General features: G+C 38.4%; 3 protein-coding genes across 6 annotated transcripts in view; 2 read left to right on the forward strand and 1 right to left on the reverse strand.

Moving 5' to 3' along the window:
• The window catches only part of LOC139944888 (uncharacterized), a 90818-nt gene extending 74002 nt beyond the window's left edge, over nt 1-16816 (forward strand). Inside the window, exon 30 of the mRNA XM_071942042.1 lies at nt 16740-16816. Coding sequence (XP_071798143.1) covers nt 16740-16780 — 41 coding nt within the window. The 3' untranslated portion in view covers nt 16781-16816. The remainder of the gene's footprint in view (nt 1-16739) is intronic.
• LOC139944889 (tumor protein p53-inducible protein 11-like) overlaps nt 1-26547 on the reverse strand; it is a 45402-nt gene that overhangs the window by 5815 nt on the left and 13040 nt on the right. Inside the window, exons 1-6 of one of the 4 annotated variants that reach the window (XM_071942047.1) lie at nt 26056-26256; nt 19126-19321; nt 8598-8691; nt 6207-6314; nt 1578-1677; nt 401-502 (exon numbers count right to left, since the gene is read on the reverse strand). In XM_071942047.1, coding sequence (XP_071798148.1) covers nt 401-502; nt 1578-1677; nt 6207-6314; nt 8598-8691; nt 19126-19166 — 445 coding nt within the window. In that variant the 5' untranslated portion in view covers nt 19167-19321; nt 26056-26256. Of the gene's footprint in view, nt 1-400; nt 503-1577; nt 1678-6206; nt 6315-8597; nt 8692-13400; nt 14885-16011; nt 16177-19125; nt 19322-26055; nt 26257-26547 lie in introns of those variants that run through there. The other 3 variants (XM_071942045.1, XM_071942046.1, XM_071942044.1) reach the window with 3 other exon arrangements.
• Nucleotides 4186-5118, forward strand: LOC139945337 (uncharacterized). The gene has a single exon (XM_071942688.1). It carries the CDS (start codon nt 4186-4188, stop codon nt 5116-5118), a length of 933 nt encoding a protein of 310 aa, XP_071798789.1.

The following is a 26547-nucleotide window of genomic DNA, read 5'->3' on the forward strand; positions in this document are numbered from 1 at the left end:
GCTGTTCATCAAGCGTCACTCAGACGAGGATGTAACTTTCTGTTTCATTACATAACTCAGTTGGCAGAGAGCTGACATGCTTGTCTGAACGTCGCAGGTTTGTGCATCTGCTGCCAGCATAAACTCAGGTTTGATTCCTGGCTACACACCAGTTAATGTTTTTATAGCTTCTGACATGTCTGACTGCCACTCCCCAAAAAAAATTGACAATTAGGATGACTGAATACATTTATCAAGTTTTGATTGAGAGTGTTATACATGTAGGAAGGTTTGCGGTAACACCATGTAATGACTATTGAGAGTGTTGTTGTCTAATGAAAATAATGTATAACATGTATTTCAAACAACTTTGTCAAGTCTGTGTGTGATTAAGCAATTAAGGCTGCTTTGTCTCTCTTACCTGTAGCTTGAATAGAGAGATATAAAACTTGTGACAGCAATGTCCATCTAATGATGTATCTACTAACTGACTTGACAGCACTCCAGAACAACAGCCCAAGACCTGCACATACAAAACATCAACATCTCTTAATAGTCACTTACGTTATCAAGAATAATGTAAGTTTGTTCAGGCAATGCCTAAATCTGCAGACTAGGGATGTTTCTAAAACATTTCTACTCAACCAAATGTTAAAACAGATCTCTCTTAATATTTATGCATGAGGTACGTCACAATGCTAAGCCAAAAAAAGCTATAGGAGCAGCCATTACAGTGGTGGCGGATGTGCGCCTGTAGCCTCATTTTGGGTAAGACTTATGACGTCATGCATGAATATTAAAGGCAGTGGACACTATTGGTAACTACTCAAAGTAATTATTAGCAAAAAACATTACTTGGTAACAAGTAATTGGGAGAGGTTGGTAGTATAATACTATTGGGTGCGTTCGTTTAGCTCCCCTGGGTCGACCCCGGTGTGTGGCGTTTTTTTTCCAGGACGAAGGTGGGTAATTATCTGCACACGTTTTTCTTGGGGAAAAACCCGCCACACGACGGGGTCGACCCAGGAAAGCTACATTGTAAACGAACACACCCATTATGAGAAACGGCTCCCTCTGAAGTGGAGTGGTTTTTGAGAATGAAGTAATTTTCCACGAATTTAATTTTGAAAACTCAGATTTAGAATTTGAGGTCTTGAAATCAAGCATCTGAAAGCACACAACTTCGTGTGACAGGGGTGTTTTTTCTTTCAATATTATCTCGCAACTTCCGACTGATCGATTGAGCTCAAATTTTCACAGGTTTGTTATTTTATGCATCTGTTGAGATACACCAAGTGAGAACCCTGTCTTTGACAATTACCAAGAGTGTCCAAGCTGTCTTTAAGAGAGGCATATTAGTTTGTCTGCTGCTTTTTTGGTTGAGGGCACATTTGATACAATTCTTTTGGCTTGACACCACAGCGTTAATCACAGAGCATATCAAGTCCAAGTCAAAGTATATTTCATCTCATCATAATTACTAAACAAAGAGCCTGGAGTCATTCAAACATGTGCAAATATGGAGTAAGTCATGTGACCCCTTATTCATCATTGTATTTACAACACCATGGTACTAACCATCAATCACTAATACATACATGATAAAGCTGCACCAAATAGACGGATGGGCAATATAGCATCTGGACCACAGTTTGAGGCAAATATGGCATCAAATAATGGCACAGGAAACATGATGGCCTGCAAAAAAAACACACAAATCAAACACTTATAAATGCACTAAAAGACTGCGTGTGCGACCAAAGTCACGTGATTGACCTGAGATGGGTATTAAAGATCAACAAGCATGACATACTGAGTATCAACAAGCCTTACAAAGACACGATTATTGTTGCATTTGATTGTTCAATCAAGGCATTTCTTGAAATTACTGAAGAATATTCTGGAGTTTGTACCAAAGACCGGTGGCTGTACATGCCAGTAATGGGTAACCACAGTTCCACCAACAAGGAAAGCCTATACAAAATATTCACCTGATGTCATGTGTTTAGTGCACAGAAAGTGTTGTTTTAAATTGCCCTCATTGTAACAATTTTGCTGCCAATTTTTTCAACAAAAATCTGCTAAAGAAGCTGCAAATTCCTTTATTTTCACCATCAAATTATTTGATTTAATAGAAGGGATAGCTGTATCAGCTAGAGTTGGACAACTTCACAGTCTCCATTGGCATAGCATAGCATTATTTCCATCACCACTAGTCCTATTTGTGTGGATAAAACAAAGCGTTGTGACATTTTGTTCCAGTTATTTTAAATAAAAAATTGCATCCCCATGAGACATCCAGGGAAATATAACACGCCATGTATGTTGCTGGTTAAATCTGTCATGATGTCATTGAGCAAACTTACAATATGGGGCATTAACCTACTTAACCTACTTATTTATTATTCATTTATTAAAAGCATTCAAACATTGCAGACAAAGCTGAATGCACTTTAAAATATGGAGCATTAGAATAAACTAAAAAAAGTTAAACACAAATAGAAGCAAATAAACAATTGCACTAAGAGCAGTAAGCGAGAGGCAAGTAAAAAAGTAGTGAGCAATTGCACCAAAAACATGGCTTTAAACCACAATATTACTGCCTATTCAAAAGGGTAGTCAGACTAATTATTGGAATTCCTCAAATTGTTGTTTCTAGCTGGAGGGAGCCAGTCTTGGTGCATGGGGGAGTTGAGGAGGGATAGTTTTTCCAGCCTATCTACCAGGGGGGGAATATCAATTAGCTGACAAGTGTCCTTACTTAATGACAATATTGGTGAACACTATTGGTGAACACTAAAAATAATAATTTGCATAAAACCTTACTTGGTAACGAGTAATGGGGAGCTGCGGATAGTGAGAAACGGCTCATTCTTGAAGAAGTAATTTCCAAGAATTTGATTTCGAGACCTCAAATTTAGGATTTAAGGTCTCGAAATCAAGCATCTGAAAGCACACAACTTTGTGTGACAAGGGTGTTTTTTCTTTCATTATTATCTTGTAACCTCGATGACCAATGTGTTCAAATTTTCACAGGTTTGTTAATTATGTGAGTTACAACAAGTGAGACTGGTCTTTGACAATTACCAATCTGTCTCCTTTTTAGTGCAATTCCCTTTGTATCTTAATGTTGTTTTCCTCCCCCAGTTTATTCATGTTTTTGTCAACTTAACATTTTCTCCAATTGAAACCAAAGGTTCTTCTCAGAACCACCCTTTATCCTCTTTAGATTATCATCCCTTGGTGTTACCGCCAGCCTCAGTTTATTAACATTTTTTATTGCTTTTCTCTACAGATTTGCTCCTGTTTGTTTCTTTTTCACCATGTCTAACCAAAGTTGCGTTCGCTTGTTTCAGGAACTTAGGAAACTAAAAGAGAAAGCACTACGTTATTCGTATCATCGAGACAATTACAGGTTCTACACACTAACCCGTTTCATTCCCACAGGTTTACAGGTGAAATTTGACCCAGCCCTTGGGTCTTTGTGTACCCCACTCCGCAGACAGTGGAGCAACACACTCCATAGTACGCCACTTAGTCTCATTCGTATTCTAACAGAACACTGTGATGTTTGTCTCAACAGCTTCAACCGAGATATATCCTATCTTGAAGCGGAACTTAGGTCCATCTGCTCAAGTGCCCGTTTTGAGCAATTCACCAGTGAGATCGAAGCTGGTTTAACTAAACTTGAATCTGTTCTGATTTCTAGGAGAAATGGCAAGATTGGTCATCTTGTCTCCAAACAGCAACATCACAGACGGAGACGATTCAAACGCAATGTACCCACTGAAGCTGAACCGTCGGCCCCTCAATCCACAGTTATTAACCTCTCATCATGTACCCTTTCAGATGCAGAAAATGACCTTCTCTCTAAGGGACTCAACTTCTGCCCTACTCCTCCCACAGTTAATCAGGCTGAGCTTAGTCAGGACCTTACTGACTACTACCGTAGAATTCTTCCTCGACTCACCACCCATGGATCCTGAGCCATTTTACTGTAAGAGTAAATGGGTACCACCTAAGAACCGTGTTCCTTCCCTTGAAACTTACGCGCAGGTTGTTAGTTCACAAATTAACTCGAATGATCATTCTACCCACAGGACTCATGACAACCTCCCTAGAGAAGAACGTGAGGCTCTTAAGACTCTACGAGCACGGAAATACATCATCATCAAGCCAGCCGACAAGGGCTCTGCTGTTGTTGTCATGGGCCGCCAGCAATACATCGATGAAGCCATGAGACAACTGAACAACCAAACTAATTATAAACCGCTTGACACTGATCCAACAGGCACCTTCTCAAAGGAGATTCAACAAACACTGGACGAAATGCTTGACTGTGACAACCTCTCCAAGAAAGCTCACAAGTTTCCCTCCCCGGTCGACTGCAGAACAGCCAGGTTTTACCTCCTTCCAAAGATACATAAACCAGACAACCCAGGAAGACCCATCATATCTGGCAATGGTTCCCCCACTGAGAACATTTCTCTTTTTGTTGACAGTTTCCTCAAGCCGTTAATGCCGCAGATTCCACCATACATTCATGACACTCCAGATTTTCTCCGCAAAATCGCAGGTATTCAGAAGCAGGTCCCAAACACAGCCATCATCGGTACTTTTGATGTAACCTCTCTATACACCAACATTCCCCAAGATGAAGGGATTGCTGCCTGCTCTTCAGCTCTGGCTAAAAGTGGTCACACATCACCGTCCATTTCAGACATTGTATCCCTTATGCAACATGTTCTAACAAAAAACAACTTTTCTTTCATGGGTAAGAATTTCCTACAGGTACAGGGCACTGCAATGGGCACTCGTATGAGCCTTTTCATGAGCCATCTTGAACAGCACATGTTGGCGTCAGCCCCTTGCCGCCCGTGGGTCTGGTGGCGCTATATCGATGACATCTTTTTCATCTGGACAAGCGATGAAGCAAGCCTCAAAGCTTTCATTAACCACATCAATTCCTTCCACAGGACCATCAAATTCACGAGCGAATACTCAACCAAGGATACACACTTTCTGGATGTCAAGGTTCTCAAGACAGATGAAGGCTTAACCACAGATCTCTTTGTTAAACCCACAGATAAACACCAATACCTACATTCCATCTTCCTAATCACTCCATTTCTGACATGATCTTACAGGGCATAGAGGCACTAGGCAACCACGGAGAGACTGTGCGTTTGAGTAGGGAGAAACTCTGGATTAGACGCCTCCAGACCATTCAACCCCATGGTCTGAACATCCAAGAAGGAAACGACTAATAAACCTTTTGTTTTGCCGTCTTCTTTTTTTCCCCCTAGCCTTTTAGCCTGAGCCTCATTCACTAATTAATTACTTTTTACCCAACCTCACCACCCTTGATGTTGTCCTTTGTGTTTCCATCTTCTTGCTTGTGGTCAAGCCAGTCCCTTTCCTCCCCCCCTTTCCTGTCCCCCTATTCATTGTTTACCCCCTGCTTTTTTATGCATGCTTTCTAACCCCATTAATGTATTTCCACTTCACTGCTTTTGTTTCACTTAGTTACCTGTTCATGTTTGTTGTGTTGTCATTTAGCCTTCGAGAAAGACTCTGCTAGGGTCGAAACGTCAGGCCATTAACTATTTTTTGCAATTACCAATAGTGTCTAGAGTCTTTAAATGAGGATAGACTGGTAATAACCATCTTGTTAAAAGCCCTTTAACAGCAGTATGAGCATCAACATGGGGGATTACATCTAGATCAAGGGAATATCTGAAGTGTATCTTTTATTCCACTCATAGACAGTTCTTCAAAAGCAGTCACATTACCATATTATTGATCTAATCTCTACTCCTGCTTATTCCCTACAACTAGATTGAGCTGTTTAAGACGAGTTTATGAAGACAATTTTTTTCTGAAACCTCAACATATTTCCTAAAGAGTGTGGATTGATTTCTGCAATTTACCATTGGTCTCACGTCTCATTTAATGGTCATTCACCAATGTCCACATTACAGCGTGAGACTCATTGTACATGCACATCAAATGACTCAGCAAACTAAATGACCTTCTGCACATTTTAGTAGAGTACTTTGGATCAGGATATCCTGGGGCATTTTGCTTTATTTCAACATTGTTTTTAGAGATTCAAAAATTCTACAGGTATTCCAAATGTGTCCAATAAATAAGCAGGAGAAAGTGTCTGTACAGTTTAGTATGTCCTCTTTTTTTTGCATAAAAACAAAAACTGTATTTTTTCTTACCAGCAGGGCTACAGCACTGAAGACCAAAGCTGTAGCAACTTGCCATAACCTGAGTCCATTTGGCAGAGTGAGCAAATAGTGGTCATCATTGCCCAGGATCTGACTGATCTAAGGCATAGAATGGATAGAATGGATAAAGTTAATCACTGCAGTACAACTTCCTCAATCATCCAAAATGTGACATTCTTTTTTTAGTTCTTAAAAAAGGCACTCAATAAACCATGACGGAAGGAAACACATGATTTTATTTATTTAAAATTATTTTAACAAGATTACACTTTATTCCCGATTGATAAATTGGCAACTCTTTTGACATTCCCACTGGTACTCAGCCAGAGTTATGACTAGGGTACCTTAGACACTGGTACTGAGCCAGGGTTGACTAGGGTACCTTACCTTAGACACTGGACTGAGCCAGGGTTGACTAGGGTACCTTACCTTAGACACTGGACTGAGCCAGGGTTGACTAGGGTACCTTACCTTAGACACTGGACTGAGCCAGGGTTGACTAGGGTACCTTACCTTAGACACTGGACTGAGCCAGGGTTGACTATGGTACCCCACCTTAGACACTGGACTGAGCCAGGGTTGACTAGGGTACCTTACCTTAGACACTGGACTGAGCCAGGGTTGACTAGGGTACCTTACCTTAGACACTGGACTGAGCCAGGGTTGACTAGGGTACCTTACCTTAGACACTGGTACTGAGTCAGGGTTGACTAGGGTACCTTACCTTAGACACTGGTACTGAGTCAGGGTTGACTAGGGTACCTTACCTTAGACACTGGTACTGAGCCAGGGTTGACTAGAGTACCTTACCTTAGACACTGGACTGAGTCAGGGTTGACTATGGTACCCCACCTTAGACACTGGACTGAGTCAGGGTTGACTATGGTACCCCACCTTAGACACTGGACTGAGCCAGGGTTGACTAGGGTACCTTACCTTAGACACTGGTACTGAGCCAGGGTTGACTAGGGTACCTTACCTTAGACACTGGTACTGAGTCAGGGTTGACTAGGGTACCTTACCTTAGACACTGGTACTGAGTCAGGGTTGACTAGGGTACCTTACCTTAGACACTGGTACTGAGCCAGGGTTGACTAGAGTACCTTACCTTAGACACTGGACTGAGTCAGGGTTGACTATGGTACCCCACCTTAGACACTGGACTGAGTCAGGGTTGACTATGGTACCCCACCTTAGACACTGGACTGAGCCAGGGTTGACTAGGGTACCTTACCTTAGACACTGGACTGAGTCAGGGTTGACTATGGTACCCCACCTTAGACACTGGACTGAGTCAGGGTTGACTATGGTACCCCACCTTAGACACTGGACTGAGTCAGGGTTGACTATGGTACCCCAACTTAGACACTAGACTGAGTCAGGGTTGACTATGGTACCCCACCTTAGACACTGGACTGAGTCAGGGTTGACTAGGGTACCTTACCTTAGACACTGGTACTGAGCCAGGGTTGACTAGGGTACCTTACCTTAGACACTGGTAATGAGCCAGGGTTGACTAGGGTACCTTACCTTAGACACTGGTACTGAGCCAGGGTTGACTAGGGTACCTTACCATAGACATTGGTACTGAGCCAGGGTTGACTAGGGTACCTTACCTTAGACACTGGTACTGAGCCAGGGTTGACTAGGGTACCTTACCTTAGACACTGGACTGAGCCAGGGTTGACTAGGGTACCTTACCTTAGACACTGGTACTGAGCCAGGGTTGACTAGGTTACCTTACCTTAGACACTGGTACTGAGCCATGGTTGACTAGGGTACCTTACCTTAGACACTGGTACTGAGCCAGGGTTGACTAGGGTACCTTACCTTAGACACTGGTACTGAGTCAGGGTTGACTAGGGTACCTTACCTTAGACACTGGTACTGAGTCAGGGTTGACTAGGGTACCTTACCTTAGACACTGGTACTGAGCCAGGGTTGACTAGGGTACCTTACCTTAGACACTGGTACTGAGCCAGGGTTGACTAGGGTACCTTACCTTAGACACTGGACTGAGCCAGGGTTGACTAGGGTACCTTACCTTAGACACTGGTACTGAGCCAGGGTTGACTAGGGTACCTTACCTTAGACACTGGACTGAGCCAGGGTTGACTAGGGTACCTTACCTTAGACACTGGACTGAGCCAGGGTTGACTAGGGTACCTTACCTTAGACACTGGACTGAGCCAGGGTTGACTATGGTACCCCACCTTAGACACTGGACTGAGCCTGGGTTGACTAGGGTACCTTACCTTAGACACTGGACTGAGCCAGGGTTGACTATGGTACCCCACCTTAGACACTGGACTGAGCCAGGGTTGACTAGGGTACCTTACCTTAGACACTGGTACTGAGCCAGGGTTGACTAGGGTACCTTACCTTAGACACTGGTACTGAGCCATCTTCACATTCTCCTACTCCAAGCAACTTCCTTGTCTTGAGTCGACTCTGTAGATCTCCACTGCTTTGCTTCCTGAAATTCAAAAGAAAGGGATAAGACTGTTATTAAAGAATAAATCCATGAATTGAGAGTCTGCTGCTGTTACTCAATACTTTATACAACACATAATATACATGTATATGCAGTACATGTATCACTGCTTGTATATGGCAATCAACAATATGCTATTCCAGTTGTAAGCAATTGTAGTTCCATATACATTGCAAGCACAACACAAAATACAAAAACGTACGATTGTTCATCTTGGCAGACATCAAAGGAAAATTCAACTATCAAATTGTTCACTACGTAACACAATTTTATCATACATGTATCCTCTTTCATGTCTTTTGCTGGAAAAACTTTGGACTGTACGTGTCTGTGTACTTGTCTGTGCACCACATTTGATGAATTATGTTGCGTTATATGCATTGTGTGTAGCATGATAAACACAGGATAACAACACAACAAAACTGTACAATTAAAAGTTAATTCTCATTATGGAACTTATTATCAAGCTAAAAGGTCAACAGGTTCTGGACCCAGGCAACCCACCCAAACACAGACCCCAATTGTTTAGTTTCATTGGAGATTTGGAAAGTACCCTGCAAGTTCATCATGTGTAGTGCTTTACAGTCACTAGTTTTTTTGTGAGAATGATGAATGATTGCTTAAATACCAATTCAATTTCAATTCACTTTGTTATCCATAATGGGAAATTCATTTCGGCCTTTTATACAACAAATTTACAAAATTTACATAAAACTATTATCTATAAAACACACAAAAAACACTACAAGCCACAAAGTCTATAAATGTATTTATCTTCCAGTACGCGCTAATCCACCAATCAGAAGCTTGAACTACAGTACTAGGGGGATAAAAACATATATGCTACGAGCTCTGTTTTATATCCTACTTCCTCTGTTTTTATTACACAGTGCGGATTGTGAAATGTCAATTTAACACGCTCCATATACGAACCATGCAAAAAACACATTCTAAACTTTGTGCGCGTGCATGCTGTTGATCACGAAATAACGCTCTGAAATTTTAAACTTTGCGCACTGCATGTTTGACGCTTGTCATACAAAATTACTTCCATTAATTACAGCCAACTCTTCGATAAGCAAAATGGCGTACCTAAACATTTCTAAGAAACATGATGCTCCTAAACACTTTGCTAGTCATTCTGAGATGAAATAGACGAAAAACGAGCCATGTTAACGCCTCTAAACACAATAACAGCCAACAATCATCCTTCGGCCTCGTTAGATATGGGACGATAAGCGCTATGTTTTTTCGTATTCCACTCACACTTGTGTGATAACTTATATTACATGAAAAGCTGAATTATAAAAGATTAATTTTACAAAAATATTACAGAAAATCCCATATATAGAAAAATAAAACCCAAAACGATCTGTTTTATTGACGATCTCTGTTTTATGACGTTCTCTGTTTTATTGCCTTTGCACCAGTGAGGTGCAAGAATGTATGTTTTGTAGTCACACTTAGCCTAATTTGGGTAAATGGTGCGCTGTATTTAGCATCAATTATGTTGTGTGTGGCATTTTCAAGACTTCAGGAAAGATTCTGCTAATGTGACCTTATTTATTTCTAAAATGTCACACATGTTTATTGACTCTTCTTTTGTCTTTGCTTGTCTTGTTTTACAGTGTATAACTCACCATACACTACTGTATATTTAAACATGCATAAAATAGAATGATTGCGCTACCAATGTTTACACATGATCACGTGACCTAAGATGGGTATAGAAAAACACAATTACATTGTACACAGTCAAGTCAAGGGAAGACTCGGTTTGATGGACCATAATCAGCTGTATTTTCGATAAATTACAAAGTTTTTAACTCAAAACAAAGCCCTTCTAATAAAGGTGAATGTTGTGACATTAATTTACATCACATTTTCATTTTGACATATTAATTCTACAAGAGAGGTTTCTTGTGATCCTATGGTTAGACTACAGAAATCACTGAGGTTTGATTGAGCTCACACGCCATGGTTAAAAGTGTTGTGCACGGCGTGAAGTTGGGCTGTGCCAAGGCAGACCGTGAAATTGTCCGACTCTAGCTGACAACTACCACTTCTAATAAAATAATTTGGGGGTTAAAGTAAAGGAATATCCAGCTTCTTTAGAAGATTTTTATTGAAACTATTGGAATCGAAATCATTTCAATGAGGGCAATGTAAAACCGCACTTTCCGTGCACTAAACACATGACATCATATGAACATTCTCCTAAAATTTCCTAGTTGGTGGAATGGTTACTACATTGTACCCATAATTGGCATTGTTCAGCCACCGTAAAGTCTCATGGTACACACTCCAAAATATTCTTCAGTGCTTTCTAGAACAAAAGAAATGCAACAATATTGTGCGTTTTTAACGCACATTGATATGCAATATGCCGTGTTTGTTGATGTGTAATAGTATTACCCATCTCAGGTCACGTGACATTTGTAGCATAATCTGTCTATTGTTTAATTCTCAACACAATTGGAATTATATCCTGGAAATGACAACAAGGAATAAATGGTCCATATCCCACTGCCCCAAAAACATGCATGCAGCCATGGAATGTTAATCCAGTAAGATTGTCTGCCCCGGATATTAACCCAGTAGGCCTATCTATGACCCTGTACATGTGTCTCTGTTTCCAGCACAGAGAAAGAGTCCTCCTACATTCATGACATTAGGCTATATTTCCTCCGCCTAGAAATAAAGCAATTTGAAGGGATGAGGTACATAATATGAAGCAGTTCTAAGGCCTTGGGAATACTTGTTTTACCCTTTTTCTCTTTTTGTTAGACCTCTCTTCTGACGACTTTAGTTGCAAGCATTCATTGAACAGTTTAAATAGTTTGTGATTGATTTCTCTAATTTAGTTTTGTTTTCCACCTTACACCGATGTATACTTTAAAGCACGTACTGTATACTCTGTACTTTCCTAAGTTCTGTGATAATAATCCACATGAAATGAATCAAGTGTGATTTGAAGGTAGGACCTTTGCATTGCTAGAGCTCTGGATGTCAGCCAGTGGCGTGGCTACAGGTAGTTTGAATCTGAAGTTTAGGTAGTTGGTACTATGATAAGAGTTATTGAATCGTTAAAACTTAGAATTTAATTTGAACACTCGATGAAATAATGACACAAAACTGTATTAAAAGTTAATCAAATTGCTTGATTATAACTATGAAGTCTCACTGTAAGGTTGTATAATTTTTCTAATGCAGAAAAGAGAATAACATTGTATCTTGGCTGTTAAGTCGCTCATCGTGATCATACAGAAAACAGCACCTCGGTTTTACTATAAAATTCATCTCATGTGATCTATGTTTTTCAGAATTTCAAGCTTACATGTATGCCTAGATCCATCATACCAACTTGATAGTGTATTGTATTGGATTAAACCACGTTCTACATGTGTTGCTTGACAGCACTGTAATATGTGATAGAGTGATAAATGAGGTTACGCTAATGTATCGTATCGTTGTAAAAAAAAAGTTGCATCCCTGTGATGTCAATTAAGTTTGCATAGAGTCTATTCTGTCTTAGTTTAAAGCCATTGGACCCTTTCGGTACAGAAAAAAAAAAGTTCACAGATTTACAAATAACTTACAGGGTTTACAGAAGGTAGTGGTGAAATACTTCTCTTGAAATATTAGTCCATGAAGTGCTTTACTTTTTAAGAAAACAGTAACACAATATAAATTCTCGTTAACGAGAATTACGGATTTATTTTAAACACATGTCATGACACGGCGAAATGCGCAGATACAAGGGTGGGTTTTCCCGTTGTTTTCTCCCGACTCCGATGACCGATTAAGCCCAAATTTTCACAGGTTTGTTATTTGATATAGAAGTTGTGATAAACGAAGTGTGGGCCTTGGACAATACTGTTTAACGAAAGGGTCCAATGGTTTTAATATCGTACCTAATACTTGTTAATGTTCATGTTAGTCCATTAGTTTTTGTTTGTCAGGGCATGCCTACCACAAGCTTTTGCTTTTCTGTTTTTTTTGCCCCCATTTTCAATTCTCCACGCTACCGTTATTTTGATTATCTGTTGGATGCAACCGTATCTCAATTTCATTTATGGCATTAATCAATATTTGAATTAATGATCTTTTAATTTATATGATATATTATTTTTAGTTTATATGATTAATTACAATGCTTAAAATGGCTGTATTTATCAACAAGCCATCTACAATTACATGACATCAACCTGTTTACACACTTAACACCAAACTAAAACATGGTTGATACCAGGATGTTACTTTACAATCTGACATAATGGACATCAGATAGGGCTAATTAGTTTGTATACATTGAAAGTTCATAAGTGACATAAATAACTGCATCTGCAAAGGGTGTCCTCCGCTGTCATTACTAGTTTGTCAATCGTACCACTTGGTGATAGTTATAGTTGTATGTAATGTACCCCCATGTCATTCATAAAACCAATTGTGTCAAAATGTTTAAATATGCTTCACAAACCTTTCTATAAAAAGTTACATTTTGGGGACTTGTGGCACAAAACCAATAAATCTCAGTACAAACAACTTTATCTTTTTTGCTAAAAACTCTCCAAAATGTAATGGAATTGCATGTAATGGAATTGCATGTTGTTTGAATTTTGTGAAAGTTTTGTCAAGCGTTCACCAAAATGTACACTACATGTAGCAATTGTATGATAACAGGTACCTACCTCCATGCATCATCTTTAAAGGTACATGTAACATCTTCAGAGCTTGTTGCACTCATTATTCAACAATATGTTGTATTTGGAAATCTTAAGCTCACAAAGAAAATCCTTGATACAACCCGACCATCAGCTGACACAATTCTGACAAACATACAAAGTCACTGAATATACCAATATACATGTACATGTATAAACAATCTGAACACTGACATGACTTTGTTTCAAGTACATGTATTTGTTTCCAATTCAAAGGATCAGGATACAAGTTTGAATACAACAAGGAAATGCCGACTTGAAACTAAAAGCAAAATACACAATGTACGTCAGTAATATTTGCAATAGGCCTACTGTAAACTTGCTAAAATAACAAGCTGTACAAGTAGCATTGATATCAACAATACATAATTGATACTTCTTTGTTATTCAAGTCTTAAAAACTTCACAAAATGCTTCACAGTGACAAGGATTGGTTGTCAAGGTCATTTTGGTGTAGTCACTCCCTGCTCTTTGTATAAAGGTTGGGTAAGGTACAGGTCTAAATATATGTACATGTAGCAGTATAACAATATCTCACTGAAAAATACACTAAATGTATTTGCATAAAGTTGTGTACACAACCTTGAAGGAAAGCCCGTGTTGATTGCATGCGATGTATAAAAGTTAAAAGGAAATTGAAAGATAACACACCCTGTTGCTAATTCGTTTGGCTGAAACACGGCCACATGGGATTAACTTACATGGTATGAGATTTGTGCACCGTGAACTATCGACACGCATCAAGACCTCGCGCACGCATGTTTTGTGGGGAATAGTTCCCATCGACATTGTTAGAATTACATGTTTTGTTTGGTTACAGCTCACCCTCTCATGATGTGAATGTGATGAACAGCAACTAAACAACTGAATCTGGGGCAATTAAATGAATTCCTTTTGTTGTTGAATCGCTTTTGTCTTAATTGCTCATGGGTAAATTGTTGAATTAAATCAAGGTGTGTTATAAAACACTTAGGGACAGGCAGAATTTGGTCCAATGTGATAAATACTGCATTTAAATGCATCCCTGAACCTGACAGAAATACAACAAATGCCACTTATCCATTGAACTCATTGGGACACTGAGGGAAGGTAACTGAAATTTGTTTTACCAGTGTATAGACCTGTACATGGTTTATCAATATTGAGCAGCATTTGCTAGCAATACCCTGATGCACAATCTGATAAGGATATGTAGGCCAAAGGCTCTACAGGGACCATCCCATGCTAGGTGCATCATTTATTGTCAATTTCCCTTGGCATCACTGGCATAGTGTAATGTAGGACTGAATTGATAAAAAATGATGAAATTGATAATACAGTATCACCATCTCAACGAGCATTGCCAGCTTTGTGAAAATTTACACACTCAAATGTCTTATAACTGTGTCTACTTTATAAATTTGTTGTTATTTGTTCCAATTGTAAACCATTCAAAAAATGTTTTATTATCTCAGATTAAAAACATGCTAAGTTTTCACACAAAAAAAGATTGTAATAACAGTAAAAATGTGTTTTGCTTTAAGAATTGAGCTTTGTTCATGCTGTGACTGTAACGGTTACAATAAACACTACACATGAATGTTGTGTGAATGATAATTTTAATACTGTACACATGGCTAATCCTTTTTACACTTGATTAAAAGTAGCTCATAGCCTGCTGTGCTTATGGTGTAGGTTTGTTGCTATAGCTTTAACAAAAACTTACTTCTTTTCAATAAAATAGTTGATAAAAGTGACCCGCTCTGTGAAAATGAGTCACATGTTTGCAATTTCAAAAATTGAGTTATATGCATGGCTGGAAAGAACACATCAGCAGCAGTAATTTGGTATGTGTCTAAGCTTTGGGGTGTATTGTGTTGCTGAGTTACTCCCGTTTGAAATTAGTCACTACACCATTTTTTGTGAAAAAACGAATTACAAGTAAAACGATATTTTAAACTACCATTTTGTGCAAAAGGATACAAATTAGACATAAGTATGACCACAAAATTGTTGTATTTATAGCTTTATTGCCTAAAAGTGTTCTAAAGGTTAACCATGCAACTACAGATCTTAAAAAGGACAAAAATAAGAATATGTTTTGCCACTTTGCAGCTTTACATATCTTTGTGGACCCTAAGTATCCAAGTAGAAGCTGAATTTAATGATTCCTGATAGAGTTAAACAAAAAATTGCATTTGTTTAGTTGCACCACAATATCAGATCATAGGGCCTACATCATAAACAATACGGTGCATATATATAGCATATCACAAACATTACTAGTAGTGGTAGATCAACTTGACACAATCGCCAGACCTGCTGTGTTATAATTTCTTACATGATTATGATTTGTCTACTTTGCATCAGAATGCACACATTGATACTGCAGGAATGTTAGGCAGATTGGAATCATTTAATGCAATTGTCATATCATACATGTACCATATCAGGTTTGACACTCCTAGGATTGAAACCATGTTTAAAGCTGCCTAAAATGTCATGTGCAAAAAAAGCCCAGTGTTTAAATAGTATCATACATTCACAGCTTGCATGATACATTCAGCTTCTGTAATGTAGAGGCCATTTGAATACTTACATGCACATGCCTGTCTCCTTGATTTCATATGAAACATTAATCATCTCCTTAGAATACTGTTGGGCAGCACTATGACTATCATCTTTCACCATAACGTTACAGTATGTTCCTGCCATGATGTCAAGTGATGTCAAGTGCATCAAGGTGTGTCTAACCCTCATCAAGAGATCCATGCATGGCCTACTGCTGGCCAATACATCCAATACTCTAGGTTAAACACATAAACATACCCGGTATTGAGTCAATATTTTATTCCCTTTTTAAAAACTATAAACAATTTTGATTACTATTGGAAGACTACGATTCATCAGTCCTTTTTGACAACTCATAATAATCGCCCCAAGGAAAGGGACAACAAAAAAACTCTCAGGTTTTTAAAAATACCTTTTAAAAAGTAGTTTATTACTTCGGAGTATAATTTTTTTAACTTTTTTTTTATCAAACCTGAAAGCTAAGTTTGTATAGAATCAGTGCTGTTCAAATATCCAATACTTTCTTTGATAGTGTGCAATGATATTCTCTCAATGCTGATACTGTGCGATTATCCTGTGGCAATGCTTTGGTAGTGCGATTATCTTAATTGCTTTAATATTGTGCAATTATTCTGTCGCAATGCCTTGGCATCGTGCAATTAATCTGTCTCAATACTTACTGTACTATTATTTGCATAATCCTATTTTAATTGTTGGTATTGTGCAATTTTTCTGTCTCAATTCTTTATACCTCAGACAGTTTCGCTATTCCCGTTTATGGAGAAACGGTTTTATGACCAGCTGGAGCTCTGTTTAAAACTGGTTGTTTTCGGATACTACGCGCTAGTCTTGGTGCAAGACGTTTCTTGGTATGGGCGATGCAGGCGCTGTCAGTTAGTTGGCCGCACTGTGTGTGAAAGGAAAACGAGAATGTCTTGCACCAAGACTATACGCGCACGAACAAATCCGAAAACTGTCGTCTCAGTCATAACAATGCAACACACTGACGTCAAAGCTCAAGCACGTCGAACACAGATAAGTTTGACAGAGTTTCTTACTTTATTACGCCCTTCTTTGAAAAATCTCATGCATAGCTGGCCTCTTGACTTGGCATCTCTGACATGTATTACTCAGTAAAGCAACACTTATATCTTTAAGTAAGAGTAAACATGAATAAATAAATAGAGTACAAGCCGTTTTGGTAAGCATGAGCTTGAAAAACAGCCAGCCAGACAAGAAAACAAGACAACCCAGACAGACAGACAAACAGACAAAAGGACAGATGAACATAAAACATGACAAAACGAATTCGTAATAAAAGCGACCAGATGGCAGAACAGTTTTTAAGCTGAAAATAAACAAGACAAGTATTGAAGAGATGGATGTGGTTCGATTACATAGGATGGGAAGCTGTACATAATGGGAGATCATTTTAATGACGTTTGAAAGAAGACTTAAAAAGACTCACGGACCGCTTAGATCTAATGCAATCATCTAACAAGGACCATAGAGTACATGTAAGTGGTGCAAGTGAATGGAACATACAGATTAGTGAAGGATCTTAGGCCTTTATGAGTCCTCCATTCACTATCTGGTACATTTCAAGTGTCGTGGCCGAGCGGTTTAGAGCACCCAATTCAAAATTTGGTGTTTCTGATCAGCAGTGTGGGTTCGAATCTAGACACTTAACCGTTGCCTCGTCACTTGGATTGGACGTAAAGCCGTTGGTCCCTGGACCGTTGTAATGCATGTAAAAAAATCAAGTGCACTCAAAAAAGAGAAAAGGGTTCACCCCGTGGTCCTGGCTGTGGCAACTGAATGCACCGCAGCACCTTGTTAACCCTTACGAGGTGCTAATGGGTCTTACAATTCATAATTTAAATGACCTATCCTTATTTAAAGGAACAATACAGAATTGGTTTTTGCTAACAAAACAGTTGCTGGCAGTGTAATCACTTTATGTAATTCACCATACATAGACTGACAAACCTGCTGTAGAAGTTCGAAATCGATCGGCCATCTGGATCACGAGAAAATAGTGCAAAACAGATTACAAATTTTGCATTGCATCGATGCCAAAATAAAAATGAATATTCAATAGCGTTCTTTTAATGTATACTACATGTAAATACCTTGAGTACCCTTGTTAACAGTACAAGACTCAATAAACCTTGATTATTATTTAATATTATTATTTGTTTTAAAACTCAAGATACTAAAGACATACAATTGGAATGCCATGCCTGCCAGCCGGCCTGGTGATTAACAACAATTTTGGCCTACACTCAAATACTCCATACTCGGACAATTTCCTGAAACGGATTTTAAAAAACTAAAAAATTAGTTTTTTTACACTAGTTTTGGACATGAAATGCTTTGTACTTGGTTTCTCTTTGTTGATTCCAATGATTCCTCTATGTATGATTGTTGTACCCCAAGTAGAAATAAAAAGGTTGGTGTGGTGTTTCATTACAAGGTTAATCAAAATGCATCAAAGTAAAATATAGCAGGAAGTAAAATGATAGAATTCTGTACACTACACGTATACCTCTATACTGTTGCATTAATTGTCCTCATCATGCACACACGCTAGTAGTGAACTGAGACAATCCTTGGACATGGCTGGGTACTTGGTTACAATGAAAGCAACAGTATATCAACTTGGATGAAATCTAAGACAGGTCCAAGGCGTTTTGAGATCCTTGAATCCTTTTGTTTTAGTGGCAAAACTACAAGCACTAGGTGTGTATAATGTGTACAATAGTCAGTTCAATGTACCAGGCATACAGAACAACATCTGGGTGAACTTACTGACGACAGTAGGCTACATGTTTACTTTAGTACAACACTTCTTATTTAGTAACTATGGCAACATGCCTGCTTATAATATGTGGCAACAGTCTGCTTATAGTACAAACGAACAGAGCAAATGTATTTGAGGATAATCTTCTCCAAACTAACATTACAGTAAATCCTAACTGTCTATCGCAACTGTCACAGATAATAAAATAACTTATTTTACAAAATACATTACTGCTTTTCACTATTGTACCTCGGAGGAAGGAAATCCTCCCTGCTTGTTACATAAGTACGTAATGTGTAAGTTGAAAGGCCAGAGACGTTCAGTGTACAAGATTCTTACCTTGCTGGTTTAAAATGCTGCGGTTCATGAAGTGTATCCATGATGAATCAATTGCAATCTCAGAGAGTGTGTCCCACTAAATGCCAATCAATGTACAACGTACACCAGGAAGTGCAATACCAATTCCATTCCATGTGTCACTTACAATGACAAATATGTCATTTCTGGTATGCATGCTTCCAATCCGATACCTCAACTGTAACATAATATCATTGAAAATTGACACTCTAGTACAATATCATAATGCGATTACACTCTTTTTTACTAAAATTACAGTTTGATTTTTTGTTTTTTTGCTACTGTCAGATGGAAGATTTCCAGTTATGATCACTTTCCAATGTGCCTGACCTACATTCTCTAAAGCTCTATGCCTACAGCTAAACTATGCAGACATGGTCTACATTTTTGGGTCAGTACATGCATGAACCTCTGTCCTTACTCTATGCATGAACCAACCTTATCAGATGTACACATCACATGACCCGCCTTCTGATACACTCAAACCATGGAGCTTTTTATAGCTCCATGCTCAAAATTGCCTTCTGTAAACCCTGTAAGTTATTTGTAAATCTGTGAACTTTTTTTTTTTTTTCTGAACCGAAAGGGTCCAATGGCTTTAAAGGCAGTGGACACTATTGGTAATTACTCAAAATAATTGTCATAAAACCTTACTTGATTACGAGTAATGGGGAGAGGTTAATAGTATACAACATTGCTCCCTCTGAAGTAATGTAGTTTTCAAGAAAGAATTACGTGATCAATTATGTACTAATTTTTCTGTAAAATGTAGTACCTCTGATAGATATATATGCTGGTTGGTTCCCTCATAACAACAACACTCACAGTATGGGACTTCGCAGGTAGTGCTACTAAATATACGGTGCCTAAACATAGGACTAAGCGTTATGGCAATAGTGCAATCCCATTCCTTACTCAACTTTTAAACCAATCTTCTTAGACTGGAGCTTCCATATTTGCTTTTGTTTTATTGGTGTACGTGTGGGCTGTAAATATTTTTTGTCAATGCTATATGCCCTCATAAATGAGGGTCTCCCACATCCTGTTTTATCAAATTTGTTTTCCCATTTTTGCCATCATTGTTTTTGTCATCTGTTCAGTTTTTAACTGCTAGGGTTCCCTTTTTAGCTGGTTTATTCCATAGTGGGGTTTCAATGTATAAGAGAGTTCCCACAACACCATGTGCATTTTTTTAAGTGTCTTTTAGTGGTTTATCTAATATTTATTTTTACTTATTGTCATCTTCTTATATAATGTTCCTATGTACCCCGTGGTGGTGCAATTTTTGTGTATTTATCTCTGCAATTTTATCAATATTGTTATCTTGTAAGGCCACATTATTCAGCTTTGTGCTGCCAGTTGGTTTTTTAATAAAAATGAATCAATGAATGAATGAATTATTAACAAATTTGATTTTGAGACCTCAGATTTAGAATTTGAGGTCTCAAAATCAAGCATCTGAAAGCACACAACTTTGTGTGACAAGGGTGTTTTTTTCTTTCATTATTATCTCGCAACGGCGGCAACCGATTGAGCTGAAACTTTTACAGGTTTGTTATCTTATATGCATTATATGTTGAGATACACCAACTGTGAAGAGTACAGTCTTTGACCATTACCAATAGTGTCCAGTCTTAAATCAGTTCTAACGTAATTTAATTTTTTGTTCAGGCTTAAATAAATTTGTGCATTTATATTGAGTCAAGAGTTAGCGTTAAGTCAACATTTATATAGCTGTATGATTAATGCACATTCCTCACTTGAGGAGCACATTGTATATATATGCTCTAATTCTGAGTAACAGTACATTTGAAATTAACATAAAATATCATCCCCTTGTGACATGAATTAGGCCCTACTATTTTTTGTTACACTTTTCAAATTAAAACAATATGTACAACGAACCAGATTTAGACTTGTTTCATGTTAATTCAAAATAACTTGCAACAGTTTGTTTTATTGTTGATTTTTGTTTATTGTGTGGTTATTGATGACATCCAAAATGGGACAAGAGTTTCAACCCAGAAGGGACCTTACTTGCATTTAGGTAAATACATTTTTTTAGGTCAATTATCTCTAAAACTCTTCATTTTCAAAACATCCTACAATACTAGAACGCGTACAATAATAACCCCATTGTTGTGGCAGTGTTAAGAAGCTGTCCATCCTTACTAAGTCACTCTTTAGAGTAGGGTGTACAGTAGCTATGGGCAAAAATGAAGAATGAACTTTGATTTGGTTCAAATCGTCAATCAGCAGTTCTGAGGGTTCTTATAAATTATTATCATTAGTAACTCATTATTAACTACAGGTATTAGATATTATTAGGTGCAAACAATCACTACACCTTGCTTCAAATTATGTTTTCTTGTCCTGACAAAAAATATGCACAACTGGATCAATGTTAATGGCACTGACAATGATAGGCCTACTGATGTTAATAAGCAAACTTTAAAGCAGTCGAAATGTCTTAAATTATTACTTTCTGTTTTGTTTTGTTGTTTTGTGGGGTTGTTTATTGAACCTTTCAGTATATTTTCATTTGCAGACTGTTGGTTAAATAGGAAAAATGTGTGGATCTTGCCAAACATGCAATTTGTTTTTTAAAATGTATGACAATAAGATCAATGCAAATACATTGTGAGCATTCTTCTTTTTTCCAGATTGTAGCATTCATGAAGGCTTTTTTAAAGGCAGTGGACACTATTGGTAATTACTCAAAATAATTATTAGCATAAAACCTTTCTTGGTGACGAGTAATGGGAAGAGGTTGATGGTATGAAACATTGAGAGAAACGGCTACCTCTGAAGTGCCATAGTTTTCAAGAAAGAAGTAATTTTCCACTAATTTGATTTCGAGACCTCAGGTTTAGAACTTGAGGTCTCAAAATCAACCATCTAAACGCACACAACTTCGTATGACAAGGGTGTTTTGTTCTTTCATTATTATCTCGCAAGTTCGATGACCGATTGAGCTCAAATTTTCACAGGTTAGTATGCATATGTTGAGATACACCAACTGTGAAGGCTAGTCTTTGACAATTTCCAATAGTGTCCACTGCCTTTAAATGGTCTTTATAAACACAGTAAAGTACACACTTTTTGGATAATTTTGTTTAATTCGAATGATACATTTTGGGGGTTGAACAAAGAATTGACTAAAGTGGGATTCGAACCAACAACCAACGGCACTCTACCCAACTGAGCTATCTAGCCCTATATTGGCGGTGTCCCTATTTTGTCAATATCTTTGCTCGAGGGTGCCAGTCAAAAGCCATACAACCGTTAACTGCCGTGTAGCCAGGGATCACACCCAAATTACGATACAACCTGGGAAGCGGCAGCCAGGGGATCACCTTAAGGGGATGCAACTTTTTGTTTCAGATATCATTAAAACCACAAGGGACGGCTTGTTCTCGCTCCATGGTTTAAACATGGAGGAATAATACACGAGGAGCTACAATGAACAGGAGATCAAACGTCCAAGGTCTGGTACCGCCACAGATTTCCTAAACCGCCGCACGCGAGAAAAGCTGTCTCTCCGTGTGCGCTTGCGCCATATGGACCCGAGGTTAAAAGATTATGTCATGCATTGCATGGACCTCAGTTACAAGATAGCGGCGTTGTACAATATTCCAATATTCTTTTAAAAGTCAGATTTTCATTTGATTCCCCCCCCAAAAAAAAAATACGCAACACGTAAATGTCTGCACGAATGCGTAGATAAAGGGTTCACTGAGCAAATACCGTCAATTTTAACAGCCACACTTGGCCCAAATTTATCAAAATCACAGAAATATTTAAGCATTATTTCATTCATATCAATATCAATAGTTGCATTACCGGAATATCAGCGTAACCTTCCTTCTGAAAGTCGGATTTAAATGCAGGAAACGCCAGCAGAATCAGAATCTCACTGCGCATCGAATGGACAATAAAGCTAACACTGTGGTAGCTACTGCGCATGCAATTACTGTTTTGTTCGTTTGTTCAGAATTTTGTACTATTAAAAAACACAAAAGAGTAATTTCTCCACTGTGCAGTCCGAAACTGTAACAGACCCTGTGCACAAACAAAGGGAACTTAATCATCCATGGTGATGTCCCCATTTGATAATCGTTCCAACTATAGTTGGGACTGGACTGGTCCCAACTTGAATGTTGAAGTTGGGGCGTCCCAACTGTAGTTGGGATTTCACATAGACCTCAACAGTACTGTGCATGTCGATGTCGGGACCAGACTGTGTAGACTTAATTTCAAGTCTGAGACTGCGGTTATTTCTCTGCATTAGCCACACTGAATTGACTGCCGTCCCAAAATGTACCAATGGGTTGATTGTCCAAACTCAGTGTAGTGGGATAGGCCTGGGTTGGTAATATAGCTGAGTGGTGGGGATGGTCTCCTCATAGAAGATGGGACAGTTGTTACTCTAGTTGGGACCCCCAGTCCCAACTGTAGTAATGACTGTCCCAACTGTAGTGGGGACAGACCAAATTTATTTTATAATATTTTATTTGGTAGGGATGGTCTCAACTATAGTTGGGACAGTCATTGGTACAGTTAGGACAGTCATTACTCTAGTTGGGACTCTCAGTCCCAACTGTAGTAGTGATTTTAACGAATATTTTAGTATCTTGACGAATTTTGCCGTTGTTAGGTTTTAACATTTTTATTGCGGGAAACCGGGAAACACATTTTTTCGGTGTCAAAAAAGGGGCAAACTGTTAAAATTTCTTCAATTTTTTTTATGGAATTGATTATGACTTCAAGGTTACATGACATACGCGCTTCTATTCCAGCAGCACTAATGTGCTAGGCGAGCGCTTTGTTTTGTTTCTTTTGAGTATTGACGAACAGGCTACACTAAACAGCATACATCTTCCCCAAAATAAGTTTCCTTTTAAAAACGTAGACGGCACACACCGTACGTTTGCTGTGACCCTGCCTATTTCCTGTAACATCAGAAAAAATAAACAAGTGATTTACATGAAGGAAGAAATAACCTTTCCGCACATTTGTTCAAATCTAGTGCGGGGATTCGATAACATTATAACAAAAATAGACATTTGCTGAGACTTAAATTTTAGTACAAAAACGTAAAAGTTTTCATCAAAAAACCTCCACATTTTTTTTTTAAAATTAATAAACAATTGGCCTGATCAAAAATGTAAACCTTTATGATCCACAAAACTAACTCATTTATTTTATCAAACTTGAGGTTTAGATATTATTTAAAAAGGACACCCACAGCTCACTATGTATTCAAAACACGCTTTGATGCGTGCGTACCATGAATATTTGCAGAGAAACTATAGCATTTTTGAGAAGTTGCGCACAGACTGCAGTCCCAACCTGATTATCAAGTTGAATGGAACAAGGGCTACTATATTATAGCACGCAGTCCATGGTTTATCGCGAATAGCAAAATATCAAGAGAGGGCGCTGTTGAACCCACACAAAGGTATAGGCGTTGCGTGCGCGAGTCGTAGAAACTGCATAGAAACCACCCCATATTCCTTCCCACAATGCATTGCGTTTCTGAATTTTAAATAAACCTTATAAATTGATCAATAATCCCCCTATATGTATCGTACGCGTCTTAGTTATCGACCCTCATATGATTTCAAACCCCAACTTTGCCTCCCGTTTACCGCGAGATTGTGCAAGTTGCACCGGTGACAGAAGCTATGCAGTTTACTCACGGTCTGTATTTTCATCAGGCTTAATCATGCTGAGAATAAAGTTTCCTGTCGTTGGTTATGCTCAAACATTTATAAAATGATTGATTTTTGGTACAAATCACTAGTGCAAATTATTCTGCCAACTTTCAAATGAGTCAAAGAAACATCATCCAACCTCGAAAGTTCAAAACAAAATTACTATCTGCTAGATTGAGTTTCATTCTGCTTTAGTCACTAGATGGATCATGTGAGGTGGTTACTATTTGGGATTCTATGGTGTGCCAATATGGGGAAAAATTAAAATTTTTAAGTGAAAATGACAATTTTTATTATTTTATTAACTGCATACTGTAATAAATTCCGATAAGCGTAATAAATATTAAGTCTACATTAAAGAGAAAATATCATAGATTGGTTTCTTATCTCCTGAAACCAAACATTACCGGTCTGTTATGGGGGAAAACATTTTTTTATGAAGTGCGTGTGCTTCAAGGGGGGTGGGGTGTTTTACTTTCATGCCTTATGATATCTCTGGATTCTAATACCCATAATGCCTTACACTATATAGGACAAAAATGTAATTAAATTTGTTAAGTAGTAATTATTTAATATTTTTGATTTATTTTGCACGCCATACCAGCTTCTGGATATTCAATAAAATACCAACCAATGAAAGGTGTGAAAACATATGACGTTGCTCCAATGTCGTGCATGCATAAGCACCGTTAATGGCGGACTGTCTCTTGCAACGTAAAACCAAAACTTTAAGTTTCAACACACCATGAAGTGTAAGTGTTATTGTAAAAAAAATGGATAGATGATTTGAAAAAAAAACCACATTCAGTTTTTGATTTTCCTGTTATCCTACTGAAAACACATGACACCAGGATATGGTTTGGGGGCTTAGCGGCCGTAATTCTACCTCCATGGTTCAATGGTTCTTGTTGAGCTTTAAATGGATCCGCTTAATGGCGACAGTGATGAGACCGATGTTAAAAGCGGAGCCATTTACAGCTCAACATGGTAGGAGTTGCTCTATGGAGTAAGTAAGTGTTAACATAACACTAACAGTTAAGGACAAGTTTCCGTATGGCGCCACCACCTTTCAATCGAAATAAAATAATATAGTATCTAATTTACCTGATTGATATATCCCTTTTTGTAAAAATGAGTGAAAAGTGGTGGCGCCATACGGAAAGTTATCCCATTGTGACAAGTTTCCGATTCTCACCTATAGTTATGAGAGTTATCCATTGTTGACAAAACACCATATTTGGTCGTGACACTCAAATGCTCTTTTCCAGTCAGTTGTACCACTTTCTCTTTTTTTAGGTGACCGTCATAAAGGCAATCGGGAAGGTCATGTATTTTGGTACGGTTCAATGAGATTTGAGGTTAGGTACCTTTCTTTATTACGGATGGTGAGGGCGGACGGAAGCAGCATGGGGGGGGGGGGGGAGGAGCTGTTGTACACATTGACAGGCAATGAGGTAACTAGTGTACAGTCTACCTGCAGTACACTAATCTCCTTTGTTATTTTCTGGGGGGATATGTAGCGTTTTTTCATGCGTGACCTCTACGTGAATATTAAATAGTCAAAAGGGCTTCTGCTGGTAATCGGTCATTTTCAGCCTTTTCTGAAAAGTCTCAACCAAAATAAGGTACCAGTAAATTGAAACGAAGAGCATATCTGTCGTTATGTATATAAACAATCGCTGCAACT

Source organism: Asterias amurensis, chromosome 12, assembly GCF_032118995.1.
Source record: "Asterias amurensis chromosome 12, ASM3211899v1".
Lineage (NCBI taxonomy): Eukaryota > Metazoa > Echinodermata > Asteroidea > Forcipulatida > Asteriidae > Asterias > Asterias amurensis.